This window comes from Callospermophilus lateralis, chromosome 9 (genome assembly GCF_048772815.1).
Source record: "Callospermophilus lateralis isolate mCalLat2 chromosome 9, mCalLat2.hap1, whole genome shotgun sequence".
In the NCBI taxonomy this organism is placed as follows: domain Eukaryota; kingdom Metazoa; phylum Chordata; class Mammalia; order Rodentia; family Sciuridae; genus Callospermophilus; species Callospermophilus lateralis.
This window is the reverse complement of record NC_135313.1, coordinates 32,503,208-32,521,677: the sequence shown is the minus strand read 5'-3', so window position 1 is coordinate 32,521,677 and position 18,470 is coordinate 32,503,208. Positions and strand designations below refer to the sequence as shown.

General features: G+C 32.8%; 1 protein-coding gene and 1 non-coding gene across 2 annotated transcripts in view; both read left to right on the top strand.

Annotated features, from left to right (window-relative positions):
- Bmpr2 (bone morphogenetic protein receptor type 2) overlaps window positions 1-18,470 on the top strand; it is a 176,169-nt gene that overhangs the window by 86,081 nt on the left and 71,618 nt on the right. The window contains exons 2-3 of the mRNA XM_076865429.2: window positions 3,718-3,888; window positions 4,938-5,108. Of these exons, the coding sequence (XP_076721544.1) occupies window positions 3,718-3,888; window positions 4,938-5,108 (342 nt within the window). The remainder of the gene's footprint in view (window positions 1-3,717; window positions 3,889-4,937; window positions 5,109-18,470) is intronic.
- Window positions 13,937-14,009, top strand: Trnam-cau (transfer RNA methionine (anticodon CAU)). The gene has a single exon. It is a non-coding gene; the product is annotated as a tRNA-Met (tRNA).

Sequence of the window (18,470 nt, the reverse complement as noted above, 5' to 3'; positions counted from 1 at the left end):
ATATAATTGGCCTACACTGATGCCCTCATCACCAAATAATTTCTTAGAAATGCACTGAAATTATTTTAAGAAAAATAGTTTAGGAAAATAGAGATGTTAAAGATATGATTTGGTCCTCTCCAGTTGTACCTTTATTGCTTTAATATTAATGTAGCTTTTTTTTTTTAATTAGGGGTGGGGAGTAGTTAGGAGAGGTTGGATTATTTTTGTTTTTTTGTTTATTTGGTTTTTGGTACCTGGGTTTAAACCCAGAGGCGTTTAACCACTGAGCCACATCCCACCCAGTTTTATTTTTTGAGGCAGGATCTCACTAATTTGCTTAGGGCCTTGCTAAATTGCCGAGACTGGCTTTAAATTTGTGATCCTCCTGCCTCAAGTCTCCTGAGCCTCTGGGATTGCAAGTATCTGCTACCATGCCCAGCCAGATTTATTTTTTGTTTAGTTCTATAAGAACTTTAGATTTCTGTCACCAAGTTATATAATAATGGCACTAAAAATTATATATGTGTCTATTTTTCATGTATTCTTTTACAAAGATATATCTTTTCTTTTTATTCTTGAATAAGGCATGTTTTGATCTACCTGCTTCCAGGTACAGTCCGATCCCTACTTACTTACTCAATATTCAGTATAAAATCCTAGTCAAAGAAAGTAGCAGAAGAGGAGAAGGTGTAAAATTAAGTTTATCTTGGTTGTGGAAAACTAAAGTTATTAAATTTATAAATTTATTCTAAACTTTCTAACAATCAAGACAAAAAAAAGAAACAGTAGATTATATAACTTTGATGTCTAGTTGAAAGTAAGAAGGAGTTTTACCTGTGCAGGATAGGGAGAAGGAATCATGCCTCATGGATAGATGCCTTTCAGATTTATAAGTTTTTTGTTTGTAGTTGAATTTCATAACTGAATCTTTGTGTCATATGTAAACATATATTTAGTTTTAATTTTTATAATAATTAATTTGGTAAAATTTGACAATTAGGGGATAACCTAAGGAAATGCTGTTCATTGTTAAATGGAAAAGGTAATATGGTAAATATGATTAAGCTTGTTGTTAAAAGAATTAGAGTATGGACCAATTTGATAAAAACTGTGGTAGAATCATTAGACTAATGTCCTAGAATTTGTTTTTATAAATAGGTAGCACTATATATTTTGGCTATTTAGTTGATACTAGTAAATAACTTCTAGAGGACTACCTAAAGTGATTTTATTTTATTTTATTATTTCTTATTTTAAAATTTTATTTGTTCTTTTTAGTTATACAGGATAGTAGAATGTATTTTGACATATCATACATACAGGGAGTATAAATTCCCATTTTGTGGTTGACATGATATGTCGTTTTACTGGTCATGTATTCATATACAAACATAAGAAAGTTATTTCCAATTAATTCTACTGTCTTTCCCATCCCCAACCCTCCTTCTATCCCCCCACTCCTCCCTGTCCAATACAGGTGAAACTCCATCCTACCCTATCCCCACATCCCTGTCTATTGTCAGTTAGCATCCACATATCAGAGAGAATGTTCTGCCTTTGTTTTTTTGGGATTGGCTTATTTCACTTAACATGATAGCTTCTGAGATCAGACGAGATCGGGCGTTCAGGGTGGTATGGCCATAGACCACTTAACATGATAGTCTCCAGTTCTGTCCATTTACTGGCAAATACCATCATTTCATCCTTCTTTATGGCTGAGTAATATTCTATTGTGCATATGTGCCACATTTTCTTTATCCATTTGTCTGTTGAAGGGCACCTAGGTTGGTTCCATAGTTTAGCTATTGTGAATTGAGCTGCTATAAATCTTGCTGTGGCTGTGTCACAACAGAATGCTGATTTTAAGCCCTTTGGGTATATGCCAAGAAGTGGGATAAGTGTGTCAAGTGGTGGTTCCATTCCCAGTTTTCCAAGGAATCTCCATACTGTTTACCAGATTGGTTGCACCCATTTTCAGTCCCACCAGCAAAGTATGAGTGTACCTTTTCCTCCACATCTTCCACAATATTTATTGTTTCTTGTACTCTTGATAATTGCCATTCTGACAGAAGTGAGATGAAATCTCAGTGTAGTTTTAATTCACATTTCTCTAATTGCTAGAGATGTTGATCATTTTTTCCATATATTTGTTGACTTATCGTATTTCTTCTTCTGTGAAGTGTCTGTTCAGATCCTTTACCCATTTATAGATTGGGTTATTTGTTTTTTTGGTGTTAAGTTTTTTGATGTTTTTATACATCCTGGAGATTAATGCTCTATCTGAGGTGCTAAAGTGATTTAAAAACATACAAATCAAGTCTCATTTTTGTTTTTCACTAATTACTGTCTGTGATTTGGTCTATCCAAGTAAGATGCTTGAGGGCTAGAACTCTATTACTTGTGAATACTCTTTTGCCTACCCCAATTCTTTAAAAGTACTTTCCATTATAGGAAATATAGCAGTTTTATATATATATATATATATATATATATATATATATATATATATATATATATAGGCTTAGACACTTTCATTTCTTCTCCAGAATTTTAGTTTCGTTCAGAAGCATTTATTTTAATAAATTTTAATAAATCATTTCCATTGCTAAAATTCTTGTGAATTATGCCATACCAAGTAGATACATAAAATGAATAGAATGAGTCAGAATCCCAGGAGGAATATATTGGCCAAGTGGATTAGATTAGTCTTCTGACTGATCAAACACATTGGCAAAGGCTACTTTAAGTAACTAAATAAAGATCAAATGTTGCATTTGATAACATTTTACTTCTTTGGGATTCTCACCAATGTTGATAAATATTTGTTAGCCAGGAAGTTGTGTGACAAATATTGAATAGAAATCAGTTAAATTATTTTATGTGCACAGAGAAAGATGAATTGGTATTAAAATTGCATTAGTTTGTCCCTTCAGTATGAAGAACTGTTGAGCAGTTCTGGCTGTTGATATTTTAAATAGTGGAAAGTAATTTTTTTTCTTGTTCACCTAGTAGATTTAGTTTTATAAACAGATTTAATAAGGTTTAATTTATATACCATGAAATTCACTCATCTACATGAACAATTCCATGTTATTTATTTAGTACATTTATAGATTGTGTAACCATTATCTAATTTTGAAATGCATGTCACTCCAGAAAGAAACCATGTGCCCATTTTTATAGTCATTCTTTGCATCCTTAGTATACCATGCCTAATAATTTAACTTTCTGCAATACACTATAAAACATGATCAAAATGAGTATTGTAGAATTTTCCAAAAATTTTAGGCCTGTAAGTTTGTGTATTTCAACATTGGAGATTGAACCTGGTGCCTTATTCATGCTCAACAAGTGTTCTATCACCAAACTATGTCTCAGCCATGTTTTTTGTTTGTTTTAAAGATCATTTTAGAGCATGGACATTTTCTTTGATATTTCCTTGTTTGGACACCAAATTATTTAATAGAAGAAAGAGCAGTGTAATAATTTGAGGAAAAGAAGATTGCTTTTAGGAAATGAGGGTTTTTTTTTTCACATTTGCTTCTTACTTGGGTGTTACAAATTAATTAATTAGCAGAAGGAAGTTGTCGAATAAAGTAAAATTTAAAAATAAAATATCTGAATTTGAAGGATTTAGTGGGGAAAATTATGTCATTGAAATAACCTGGCTTTTATATAATGTTTTATAGAGATTATAATAAAATTAATTCATCATTGTTATTGTCTTTATTTTAGCTTCCCAAAATCAAGAACGGCTATGTGCATTTAAAGATCCATATCAACAAGACCTTGGGATAGGCGAGAGTCGAATCTCTCATGAAAATGGGACAATATTATGCTCAAAAGGTAGCACCTGCTATGGCCTTTGGGAAAAATCAAAAGGGGACATAAATCTTGTAAAACAAGGCAAGTAATGCTTTTCTTACCTGACATGGAATTTCATACAATTGAAGTTTATCTAAAAATGTTATAAAAATAGATTAAGATCTTTTTTCATAAAAATAATAAATTTATTTTTTTTAAAGAGAGAGGTGAGAGAGAGAGAGACAGAGAGAATTTTTAATATTTATTTTTTAGTTTTTGGCAGACACAACATCTTTGTTTGTATGTGGTGCTGAGGATCGAACCCGGGCCGCACGCATGCCAGGCGAGTGCGCTACCACTTGAGCCACATCCCCAGCCCTAAAAATAATAAATTTAAAAATATGTCTTGAAGTATTCCCTGAAAATATTTCTAACCTCTATATAATATTTCATTTTCTTTATGTATCACAATTTACTTACATATCATTCTATTGTTGGACATTGTTTTCACTGTAATATCTGTTGCAGTAACAACTTTGAACATAAATCTTTGTATCTGATTGTTTCCCTCATGTAGATTTGTTAGATTATAAAACACATCAGGGGCTGGGGATATGGCTCAAGTAGTAGTGCGCTCGCCTGGCATGGGTGAGGCACTGGGTTTGATCCTCAGCACCACATAAAAATAAAAAATAAAGATATTGTGTCCACCTAAAGCTAAAAAATAAATATTTAAAAAAATATATGAGTATTTTAAAGACTCTGTATAAAAAGTGCCAGGTTGCTTTCTAAAAATGTCATCATTTGCATTCCTTTTAGCATTGTATGAGAGTGTCTGTGTTACTGAATCCTTGTTAGGATTGCATATTATTATTTTTTATATCTAGAACTATTTAATTGGTTACCTTACTATGGTTTTAATAATTCTTAAGTTAATGATGCAATTAAACATTTTGTTCATGTTTTTCCCCCATGAAATGTCCATTGTTTCCTTTGCTATTTTTCTGTTTGTCTTTTTATTGATTTGCAAGACTGTCTCATAACTTCTATATTTACTCTTAGATTTATTGCAGTTATTTCTTAGTTTGTTGTTTTCCTTTTAGTTTTGTCATATTGTTTCCTAACTTGTTTTTATTAATACTGGTTTATAGGATGTTGGTCTCACATTGGAGATCCTCAAGAGTGTCACTACGAAGAATGTGTAGTAACTACCACCCCTCCCTCAATTCAGAATGGAACATACCGTTTTTGCTGCTGTAGCACAGATTTATGTAATGTCAACTTTACTGAGAATTTTCCACCTCCTGACACAACACCAATCAGTAAGTAGTTAAAGTAACTTATCTTTGTAATTCCTTTCTCCAGAGATTTTGAAAATATAAAATAAAAATTCAGGGTTGATAGGAGTGGGAGACTTGCAGCATCTTAAAATGACATATGGCTAACACTTGAAATCCAGAGATGCACCAGAACTGGCAAGACATCAGTATATTATCAAATAAGTTTGAATCAAAATATAGTACTCCTAAGGAGGGGAATTTGACAATACTAAGGAAACTGTAGCTGGACTAAGTGGCAAGTAAGTGTCTGCAGTTGCAGCTACTTGGGAGGCTAAGGCAGGAGCATCACTTGTGCCCAGGAGTTTAAGGTCAGCCTAGAGAGACTCTTGTCTCCCCGCAAAATCCCAGAAAATTACATGGGTGTTTTCTCTTCCACCCAGCATTCCCATTTCTAGAAGCTTATTTGAAAAGATAAATCATTAGTAGTATGAAAATACATAGACATAGTTATTCATTGTGGTATTATTTTATATAACTAATTAATATTGGAAATTACCTATGTAGTTTTTACTTTTGGTATAATGTCATTAGCTACATATGCAGAAAAATTATATGCAAAAAATTAAATCATTTTAAAGGGAAAAGGAACTAATGCAAGTAACTTATAAAAGCATTATTTAAGTGTGTGTGTGTGTATATATATATATATATATACACTCTTTTGGGGAAGATGATATATGAAGGGTTAAGAGGAGAATTAAACAAATCTTGAACTCTTTTTAGAAGGTTTGTGTTTTAGTAGTATAGTCAAAGCAATTCTGAAACAGTGTAGGTGTATTGTAGTATTATAAATATATACAGTAGTGTTCTTGGGAGCCAGGTTTCTTATTGAAGAAATAGGGATAAATAGTTACCAAACAAGGGAAGACAGAAGAGAAGCCTGTGCAAATAGATTATAATTCTGGTTACTGATGTGGACTTAGGACTTTTAAACTATACTTGTTGGTATGTTAAATACATATATATACATGGTTGTATAATAGATATGCATATTTGTATATATTTGTATGTGTATAAATTTATTTATATATACACACTAATTTTTTGACCTTTTTGTTTTTGTCTACTTTTCTGTTTTTGTCTACTTTTCTATTTTTGTCTTCTTTCTCTCTTTCTTTCTACTTTTTTTTTTTTTTTTTTGTGTGTGTGTGTGTGTGTGTGTGTGGTGCTGGGGATTGAACCCAGGGATTGAACCCATGTGAGGCAAGCACTCTACCAACTGACTATATCCCTAGTCCCTTTTCTGCCTTTCTTGTTTTATTTTTTTCTTTATTTTTATTTCTTTCCTTCTTTTCTTGACCTTCTTTCTTTGAACCTGGGACTTCACACATGCTATGCAAAAGCCCTGAGTTACATTCTCAAGCTACATATAAAGCATTGCTAAAAAGGACAAAAAGCTAAAGTACCCCAGTAGCAGTAATAATGTTTAATGGCCATATTTTTGTCTCTAATACTATCCTTCACTAGAAGAACTAGGGCTCCTTGAGAGAACAACTTATTCTAGGATGCAAGCAGGGTAGTAGTTTAAGACAAGCATGAAATAGAAAGTATTGCCCCCAAATATAATGGATAAGCCTATCATAAGAATGCAGGAGCTGGGGCTGGGGTTGTGGCTCAGTGGTAGAGTGCTTGCCTGGCACATGTGAGGCCCTGGGTTCAATTCTTAGCATCACATACAAATAAATAAATTAAATAAAGGTCCATCATGGAAAAAAAAAGAATGCTGGAGCCAGCTTGAAATAACTTCCACAGGCTAAATCTGGGGCGACTTTAGTGCTAAAATAATTAAATATAGTAATGAATTATAAACTATTGGAAGGAAAATGAATTCATGAGTAGAATGTCAAGTGCTAACTGGTAAAATAAGAGTGTTGGAGTTGGCAAATCATCATTCTGCAACCATCACATTAAGATTAGATCTGGGGTTAGGTTGTAGCTCAGTGGTATAGCACTTGCCTAGAACATGTGAGGCACTGGGTTTGATCCTCAACACCACATATAAATAAGTGAAATAAAGGTATTTTGTCCATCTACAACTAAAAAAAAATAATTTAAAAAAATCACACAAGAGTTATCAAAGGATTGTAAATCAAGAGTTTTAATGAGGAACCAGGATATTTCTATTGTTTAAAAGTGTCTCCAACATAATTTTAAGGGGAAAATTCAGAATATATAAGTGGAGAAATTGGATGACATCTTGAACAGGTCATGAAAATTAACATAATTAATGAAGGGCAGATGGACATCCACAGTACTTAGGGGATACAACATTATTATAATGTTATATTCTGGCCAAGAATGGATATCCTGAATCTCTATTACCAAAGTCAGGGGAGGTTATATATTTTAAAATTGTCTCTGTCATATAAGACAAAGAAAAGCTGTGGAAAAGGTACACATTAAAAGAGATTTAAAAGACTTGACAGATAAGCAGTACACCTAATTGTCCTTCTGAATGGGGAAAATATGGTAAAGGACATTGTTGGGTCAGTTGACAAAAATGGATGATTAGAGAACAGTTTATTTAAATATTAAATTACTGAAGCTGATAACAATACTATGGTTTTACAAGAATACATCATATTCTTAGAAAATATTCTTAAGAAGTATTTAAAAAATAAAGGGCCATGATATATATAACCTACCATCTAATGATTAAAAAACAAACATAATATGCATGGGTGTATATTTGTGTAGAGAAAGAGAATAATAAAGCAAATGGGGGTAAATGATAGCAAAGAGTAAATCTGTGTTAAGGTTTGTTTACTCTTCATCATATTTTTGCAAAATATATTGTAAGTTTTAAGGTTTTCAAATAAAAAGTTTGAAAAATTTTAAAGCTTTTTAAAATTGAAATATAGCACTTTGTAAGAATTCTCTCAGTCAACAAATATGGTGAGTCTATACTTAAAGACCTTCTGTTTGGGATTATTTCCTTTGATTTATTGATGAAACACTAAACTGAAAGCAGTAGAACGTTTCTCTATGTAGACCATTAGCTTTAAAAAACATTTTTTTTTTTTGGTTATAGATGAATACAATACCTTTATTTTATTTATTTATTTTTATGTGGTGCTGAGGATCGAACTCAGTGCCCCACACTTGCTAGGCAAGCACTGTACCATTGAGCCACAACTGCAGCTCTGACCGTTATCTTTTATTAGGAGATTATTCTGAATTGGGTACATTAATTTTCCTCTAATTTTCATTTGTATATCTGCGTAGATGAAAGAGGTGAAGTACATTTGTATATCATTTTCCTCAAAGATCTTTACATTTATATTACATTTTAGATTACTACCTGGATCTTGGTTTCTGTAATCTTTTGATTTAAAAGCATGAGTATTGCCAGCTAGGAATCATTAATTTCCAAGAAAAAGGCAGAGTGTTTAAAGTGCTCTAATTTGGGAGCATTAGCACAGTTTATGTATTTTATTCTTTAAACAACAGTAACAAAATCAAGTTAATTGAAGTTAGCAAACAAGGTGAATATTGGCTTTTGCATTAATTTCAAGGAAAATAACACTAAAAATAATCACATCTAGCTTGTAAGTGCTAAGTGTTTAACCAAAATAATAAAATAGTTTTAAATATTGAAATTTAAAGAAAAAACCTAAAATATAAAATTAAGAAGCAGAGCTTTTTGTTCATGGCCACATAATAATAAGTAAAAAGTTTGGTGATGGTGATTTTTTTTCTTCTTTCAAATTTTATTTTAAAAGTGTATATATTTTAAAACTACTAAAAACATAGCATAAAGTTATCAGATATAGAAGAAGAATAATGTAGGATGACTATTGGTGGGAAAGGATACATATTTCTACATTTTTGAATTGGTTGAGTCTTTAAAATGGGCATTTATTTGTGTATTACTTATATAATTAAAGTATCACCTGCTTGTTAATTTGAAAAACAAATAATAGAAAAATGACTGTATGCCTGTGGTACCACCTACTCAGGAACCTAGGACCCCACCTCAAAAACAACAGCAAAAAAGAAAAAAAGAAAAATGACATAAGTAGAAAGGAAATAAACAATTTCCAATAGTCTCTACACCCATATGCGATCATTGCTAATATTTTCAATATTTTTCCCAATATTTTCTTTTTAGTTTTTGTATAGCTGTATTAGTAGTATGTATTTTACATTTGCTATTTTTGTTTAACAAAACAAGTATTTCCCAGATTATTATGTTTCACAGTTGTTAGTTTATAGTTACATAGTATTTCAAATCAACTAGATATTTTCCTTGTCCCTTCTCTTGCTTTTGGACATTTAGGCTTATTTCCAGTTTTTTATTCCAATGAACATCTTTGTATGTACAGCTGTGTGTAGCATTATAATTCCCTGAACTGGTATTTCTGTAGCCAAAAGTAACAGTGTTAAAGTTATGCATATATCATTAAATTGCTTTTCAGGTAACTGAAATAGTCACATACGTCAGTGACGTATGAAAGTGCACATTTCATCATATCTTTAGCAGAAGTAGTATTACTAAAATAAAACTTTACTGAGAGCATTTTGCAAAATGATTTTCAGTTTTTATTAGAGATTCATGTTTGTTATTTTTAGGTGTCTTATATTTAATGTCCATTTATAGTATTGTTATTTAAGAATTTTTAAATTTAATTTGTTTTATATTGTGCCTGTTATAGGGTACCCAATGCATGTATGTTTTGTGTAATGTTTGAATCAGGTTTAGTGTATCTATTTCCTTAATGATTATTTTTGAATAAAGAAACAAACTAACTTTGAGAAAAATGATTTTTAAAATAGTCTGAAATCTGGTCATCTAACCCCTTTGTCAGTTTGCAGAATCTACATTTTAAATGATAATAATAATATTTTAATATGCAAAATTTTTGTTGCAAAATCTTTGTTCAACTCTTCCTAATGAAACACCTTTAATATCTATCTTTCAATAAAAATTTAATGCTCATTTTATAGTGTGAAAATTATACTTTAATTAAGGTACTAAAATATTCATTACTCAATCTTCTGAGAACAGTATTAATGAAACATTAGCTCCACACCTCACATATCATTTTTGTGATGGATTATAAACCTCGTTTTTGTACAATATTTTATACTTTCAGAGTTCTGTCACATAAATTATTTTAAGATGTCATCTTAATATTTAAGTAGTTCAATCAGAAATTAACCCTTCTGTCCTAATGAATAGGCTTACTATTCAGGAGAAATGGTCAATGAAGTGGTTGTATTTCTCAAGCAGAGCTGATTACAGCTTATTTTTCTTTAACTTTTTGCCTGTCATTTTATTGGTAGACAACAGTAAGTGTCAAGTGTTCATATATTAGGCTCCCTGCAAAAATTTAATTTTTTTTAAAAATTTGAATTTCAAGCTCTATAAAGTTACAAAAAAATGTACAAAGAACTATCCTTTACTCAGATTTACCTGTTGCTAGCATTTTGCTTTATTTTCTTATCATTGTTCTACCCTGTAGATACATATACATTTTATTATTTTTTCTGAATATTTTCAAATAAGTTGCAGGTATTATATCTAAATTTTAACATGTTTTGTAATTGTCTCTTTACCTATCTTTTCTACTAAACTTTGAAGTGCGTGGTTATAAGGACTTTTTAAAATGCCCTTTTGTTTTCATAATGACTAGTGCAGTGTTAGGAACATGGAGGGCAATAAATGTTTGTGGGATATGTATTAATTAATATGTAAAATCTAAAATATTGTCAAATGCTGGGAAGTAATGTTTTCTTTTTAATCTGTCAAGATTAAATAGATCCATACAGTGGATCAGTAGTTTTTGAAAGCTGGTCACTGCCTGACTCAGTGGCACACACCTGTAATCCCATTGACTTGGGATGCCAAGGCAAGGGGATTGCAAGTTTAAGGCCAGCCTAGGCAACTGTCTCAAAATAAAAAATAAAAAGAACTTGGCATGGTGACTCATACCTGTAATCCCAGCAACTCAGGAGCCTGAGACAGGAGGATCACAAGTCAGACTCAGCAGCTTAACAAGACCCTAAGCAACTCATTGAGACCCTGTTTCAAAATAAAAAATAAAAAAGGATGGGGATGTAGCTCAGTGGTAAAGCACCCCTGGATACAAGAAGAAAAGAGAGAAGTAGGGTTGTAGCTCAGTGATAGAGCACTTCCCTAGCACATGTGAAGCACTGGGTTCCATCCTCAGCACCACATTGAATGAATGGACGGACGGACAGACGGATGGACGGATGGACAGACAAATGAGTTGTGTCCGTCTACAACGAAAAATATATTTTAAAAAAAGGAGGGCTGGGGTTGTGGCTCAGTGGTGGAGCATTCACCTGGCATGTACGAGGCCCTGGGTTCAATCCTCAGCACCACATAAAATAAGTAAATAAATAAAGGGTTTTTTTTTGTTGTTTGTTTGTTTGTTTTTTAAAGGAAAGGTAGGGGAAGGAGAAAGGGAGGGGAAAAAGGAGGGAGGCAAGCTGGTTGTTGTCTTCAACTAAAAGGGCAAATGCAGCAAAATAGTTTATGGAATAGCAAGTGCAGATAAAAACAAAAAACTAATTATTAACTCCTTCATTTTGATTCATATTTAGTTCCCCTTATCCCCACCTCAAAAAGGAATCATCAGTTTTCAACTTTTAAAGCAAAGGGAAATATAGGAAACTTTTCCTAAGTAGTTTCTATTATGTGATCTCATTTTCAAACAAGCCTACTTGTTATAGCTTGTTTTATTACTGGTAAGGAAAAGGGTTATAAGTTTAATGGCCACATATGAGGTTATATTCTAGGGAATAGCAAAGGGCATTTAATGTTCTCTGTTAAATCCCAATCATTTCCCTATTGTTTTCAGCTGAACAATTTACTTCCTGAGTTCAATCCATTCATTGCTGTTTGTTGGAATGACATCTTTCTTATCAAGTATTCACTTACACAGTCACAACCCGACTTAGCAGCCTTCTTACCTCTTTAACCTATATGTTGAGTGGTCAGACCAAGTAACAGTAGAAGAATATATGACTCACTGAGCATTATAGGTTAGATTTCTCTTGAGAAAAGGCCTTTCTTCTTTTAACTTCAGTTGACACTGAAGACAATAAGGTACTTAGTAATAGAAACTAAAGCATATAATAGCATTGATCCTTGAGAATGATACAACAGGAGTTTTTTTGGGGAAATATGACAGACCAACCACATGACCATAAATGAATATCTGTAATTGTGCTGAACTAGGGTCTCACATTATAATCAGTCCTATCTGTAAATCTCCTATCTTGTGTTTTTATAACTCAATTATAATTTTTCAAAGATTTTCTCTTTTTCTAGTGAGTCTATGTTTCAAAGTTGTTTGTCTCTCTTAAGGGAAATAGGTATTAAATATGACTGCTTCCATTATATGGGAATGTTAAAAAAAATAGAAGCCAGTAGTTCTGAACTTGTTTAGTACAGAATAAGTAGACCTACCTTTAGACAAAATGATGTAATTAAGGAAGATTAGGTTCTTTACTTCCCTTGAGATCTTATTCTCTGACCGCCCCACCCCTTTTTCCTTAGAAAACTCTCTACTGTGCCCAGTGCCCTGGTTTGAATCTATTAACTTTTTCAGTCACTGTCTTGCTTTCCCTCCCATCAACTCATCCTGTTCTTAGTCCTATTTCCCTGGTCTTAAGATGCTGGTGGTAGATAACCATTTACTGGGTCTTTATTCATAAAATACTTGCATTAAACTTAAGATTCTTAAAGAATGTTATTACAGATAGGATAAATCTAGTAGTGAAACTTTAATTTACTACTCAGATTGTAGATTATGCAGGATTATAGAGTTATTAAACAGACTGAGCAGTCTCTTTAAAGTAAACCTTTAAAGGGAAGATTTAATATAAGTGCTTCAAAGATAATTTTTCACAAGTCTGCAATCAAGGTGTAGGTCAATGCCATATTCATCTCAAGTATCTTCTTCTGTGCTCACTCTATGATTGTCAATAGGATTCAGTTCCTCACAAACTGTCAGACACTAGGCCTCTGTTTGTTTTTTTGTTTTTGTTTTTTGTTATTGATATAGAAGAAACAGAACAACATAAATTTAAAAAGTACCCTTTAGGAAAATATGAATTCTTTAATGTAGTAGTAACAAGATTATATATTTGCACATTATGTGATGTTGATCTGATACTTTTCATTCTGCAATTTTGCTCACTGTGTGTTATTGAATGCCAGTTGCATCCTGTACCACCTATGTGTCTTGCTTGCTCTCTGCTCTCAAAAAGTAATTCTTTTTTATGTTTGTGTTTTTAAAAATTTATATTATTTTACGGACAAAGTAAAACATGTTGACAAACCTGGCTTTTGCTAACAAACTCAGTGGAAGCTTTTCATCTGCAGAATTTAAGTCCCAAGCATGTTTGGTGAAATTGAATAGTATTTTAAAATAAGTGTCTTCTGAAAATTAGATGTAGATCAAGAAATAATTTCCATGTCTTTATCTCAACAACTGCAATTTTTCTTATCTTTAAGGATTTCCAATTCTATGTGTGTTCCTCTTTTAATGACTTAACTGTGCCCAATTTTTTTTTGTAAATATGCTCTCTGCCTACTGAACATTTTCTATACATTTTCATATAGAAAAACTAATTATCCATTTAATAAATATTTAATGGTTTCAGATGGAAATATACTATGTCCTCTGACATGAAAACACTTCAAATACATTCAGAAACAAAATGAAGCTAGCCATAATTTAAATAGCAGAGGTTATTAAAATAACATTAAGCCGTAGTTGGCTGAGAATGTACTGATAATTGCAAAAATATTGTTAAAAGTACTTCTTGGATGGGCTGGGGATATAGCTCAGTTGGTAGAGCATTTGCCTCATGTGCACAACGTCCTGGGTTCAATCCCCAGAACCACCAAAAAAATAAATAAATAAAAGTACTTCTTGGGCTGGGACTATAACTTAATGGCAGAGCACTTGCCTAGCTTGTGTGAGGCAGTGGGTTCGATCTTTAGCATAAAAACGAACAAATTAATTTTTGTCCATCTACAACTATAACTAAAAAAAAATTACTTCTCAAATTGTTTCTTTCTAAAATGTACATTCTCTACTAGCCATAATATGAAATTATTTCAATCAACTGCTAAAAAAAAAAGGATCATCAAATGGAGAGAAACATAGTCACTTGATTCTTTGGGAAGCTATACTGAATTAAGAGCATAGGCTATCAGTTCAGTGCCTGATAGCCTAGGTTTTTCTAGGAGAGAACTGTCTTTAAATCTTTTTAGAAACTATTACAAATATCTTTCCTAATTTCATATTACTTTTACCAGAAAGAACGCTTTGTTGCTAATTTTTATTTCTTATATATTTGAACTTACAATCTGTGATTTTTTTTTTTTTTAGTTGTGGATGAACACAATACCTTTATTTATTTACTTTTACGTGATGCTGAGGATTAAACTCATTGCCTCATATGTGCTAGGCAAGCATTCTACCATTGAGCTACAAACCCAGCCCTGTGATTTTTTTACTCAAAGTTTTGCTGTTCTCTTTCCTATGAAATATACAGTTCCTGTGCTCTTTTGTGTAGTTGAGAAACAGAACAAAGATAGTATTCCTCTATCTTTCATACCCAGAAAAAAAAGTGTTGTTTATTCTTGAACAGGATATTCTGCTTTATTTTTCTCAAGTGTATGCTTTTTGGGGGGATACCAGGGATTGAACTCAAGGGTACTCAGCTACTGAGTCACATCCCCAGCCGTATTTTGTATTTTATTTAGAGACAGGGTCTCACTGAGTTGCTTAGCACCTCACTGTTGCTGAGGCTGGCTTTGAACTTGCTATCCTTCTGTCTCAGCCTCCTGAGACGCTGGGATTACAGGTATGCACCACTGCACCTGGCTTCAAGTATATTCTTTTAAAGGTGTTTAGCAATAAGTAAAATATAATTGACCTTATTACTCCTGGATTCTGTATTTTTTCTGTTAATTGCTAAAATGTATTTGTAACCTCAAACCAATACTTGTGATGTCTTCATGGTCATTCAGAGACATGTGCAGGGTAACAAAAATTTTGATTTGCCCTAGGTACACATTCCTAGCTGAGGTCAAACAAGGCCATACTCTGCCTTCTTCTTTCAGTTCTCATGCTGTAAACAAATGCCTTTTCACAGTAAATGTAGTGCCACTTTTTAATTTTTTTTCATTTTTGTGCTTTTTGTTGATGATTTTGAGGTTTAAAATGGCCCAGAAGCATGATTCTGAAGTGCTTTCTAGCATCTCTACGCACAAGAAGGCTGTGATGTTCCTTCAGGAAAATATGTGAGATTTAGTTAAGCTTCATTCAGGCAGGAGTTCCAGTGCTGTTGACTGTAACATAAATGTTAATGAACCAACAGTATACTATATATTAAATAAGGTAACTTTAAAAATATAAAAGAAGCCTGTATATTGATGAGTTGATGAAATTCTGTGTTTTAGTTAGAGTTTTTACTGGTGTGACTAAAAGACCTGTCAAGAATCATTTTAGAGGAGGTAAAGTTTATTTGGCTTATGTTTCAGACTTTCCAGTCCATAGACCGTCAACTCCATTGCTGTGGGTCTGAGGTGAGGCAGAACTTTGTAGCAGAAGAGTGTGGAGGTAGAAAGCAGCTCCTGGTATGGCAATCTGGAAGTAAAAAGAGAGAACTCTGCTCACCAGGGCCAAAATATAAACCCCAAAGGCATAACCCTAGTGTTCTCCTCTTTCCAGTCATACCCCACCTGCCTATAGGTATTGCCCAGTTAATTCATATTAGTGGATTAATGCACTGATTAGGCCAAGGCTCTCATAACCCAGTCATTTCTCCTCTAAACTTTCTTGCATTGTCTCACACATGAGCTTTTGGAGGAATCTTATATGTAAAACATATAACATATTGTGACTAGGAGTTCATAGGATTCTTTATTGTTTTCCAAAAGTAGTTGTTCAGTATTTGTGTGTGTGTGTGTGTGTGTGTGTGTGTGTGTGAGCCTTTATAAAATATAACCACTGCAAATAATGAAAACCAAATGTACCTATATTGTAATTAGCAGTTCCTGACATGACTCACATTGACCCCTGCTTCCTTTTATAATCCTCTTCCCCTGAATGGGGGCTAGACCTAATGACTTGATTTTACCAAATAGAATGTGACAAAAGTGATGGGTTCTCATTTGTGTACGTAGATTTTTAAGACTATGTCTGCTACCTTGCTGGTATGCTTTCTTTAACTGTCCTTATATGTTTATTGTAATCATGAGGAACACCTCACAAAGAACTGAGGTCAGCCACCTGCTAAAAGCCAGCAAAAACAAAAAAACAAACAGAGGCCTAGTGTCTGACAGTTTGTGAGGAACTGAATCCTATTGACAATCATAGAGTGAGCACAGAAGCCGATACTTGAGATGAATATGGCATTGACCTACACCTTGATTGCAGACTTGTGAAAGATTATCTTTGAAGCACTTAGCAAAACTGTGCATATATTCCTATGGAAACTAATATATAATAAATTTTTTACCCTAAAGACTTATTTAAAAAAAAAAAAAGCAGTGTAAGTTCCCAATAAGATGGAGTGGAAGGTACAGAGATTTCCTATATACTCTGTTCCCACACATGCATAGTCTTCCATGTTATCAATATTCTAATTAGAGTGGTGCAAAATATGGTTAAATATTTGTATGTGTATATTAAGACCTCTAATCATATGCTTTAGGTGGGGTAGGCAGTAACAAGCAGCACTGTACTTTACCTGTTGACCCTGTTGGCAACTTTTCCCCCTATTTTAATTGTTATTTTCACCTTTGTCTTCTTTTTTATTTTATTAGTTGTTGATGGGCCTTTATTTATATGTGGTGTTGAGAATCAAACCCAGGGCCTTACACGTGCTAGGCAAGCACTCTACACTGAGCTACAACACCAGCTCCCTTCTTCTTTTTTTTAACCCTTTCTATTTGAAAATAGTGGCCACAATTCCTTCCTTTTTATTCCTCCTTTTTCATGTGAAAATTTCTGAATATGGAGAAAAAAATTAAGAATGTTAAATTACATTTTCTTACATTTCTGTGTAGATTCAATAATTACTAACATTTTCCAAATTTTCTTCTTATCTTTCTCTGCCTCGGGATAGATTTATAGTTATACATATAGGTATGCATACATTTGTTTTTGTTGTGGTTGATGTTGAATCATTTGAAAATAGCTGTAAATAACATGTATTTCTTAAAAATACAAGACACGTACCATTGTCAAATTCAAAGAAAATTAGCAACATTTATATTTTCTGGATCTATTGTGTTATAGATTATAAAATTAATGTTTTGTCATTCTGTCCCATTTATTGGTTGTCATTCTTGTGTTAAAAATACTTTTTAAAAGTATTACTGTGGACTTGTATATTTTTATTTTAATGATTAAATTTCCCTGAATTTGGTTAGAAAAGTCTCTTTAAGCTGGTCCTATATCCATTTTTTCAATAACTTTTTTTTGAGATATGGTTCACATACAAGATACAATATGTTAATGTATACATTTAGTATACGTAATTCAGTGTTTTTTCATATATTTACAGAATTGTTCGAAAATAGGCTCCACCTATTTCCAGTACATGTTCATCACCTCCCAAAAGAAACATTAGCAGGCCATTAGTATGCATTTCCCATTACCTCTTGCCCTGTAAGCCCTAGCAACCACTCATCTACTTTTTGTCTGTATGGATTTGCTTGTTTTTGTCATTTCCTGTGAAAGGGTATGTGGGATTTTTATGCCTGACTTTTTCCACTTAGTTAGTATGGTTTGTATCACTGTGAAAAATATCAAAGAAAAACAGCTTAAAGGAGGAAAGATTTATTTTCTCAGTTTCAGAGGTTTTAGTCCATAGTTGCTTGATTGCATCACAATGGGCCTGTGGTAAGGTAGAACATTAGTAGCAAAGCTACTCAACTCTGAATGGCCGAGGGGGGTGGTATTGAGGAATTAGGGGCTAGGGATAAGATTTACCCTATAAAGTCATGTCCCCAGTGACCTACTTCTTTCAACTGGGTACCACTTCCTAATAGTCCACTTAACTACAGATTCATCAATGTAAGCATACATTGATGAAATGAATGCCCTCATCATACAGTTACTTCCCTAAAGTCTCACCTTTGAACATTGTTGCACGGGGAACCAAGCCTTCAACACCTGAGCTTTTGGGGAGAAATTTTAGATCCAAACCATAACACAGAGTATGTTCAAGGTTCATCTGTGTTTTAGCATATATTAATATTCATACTTTTTATGGCTAAATGTTTCATTGTATTAATACATCACTTTTTATAATTTATCTACCAATTGATGAATATGTGAGTTATTTCTG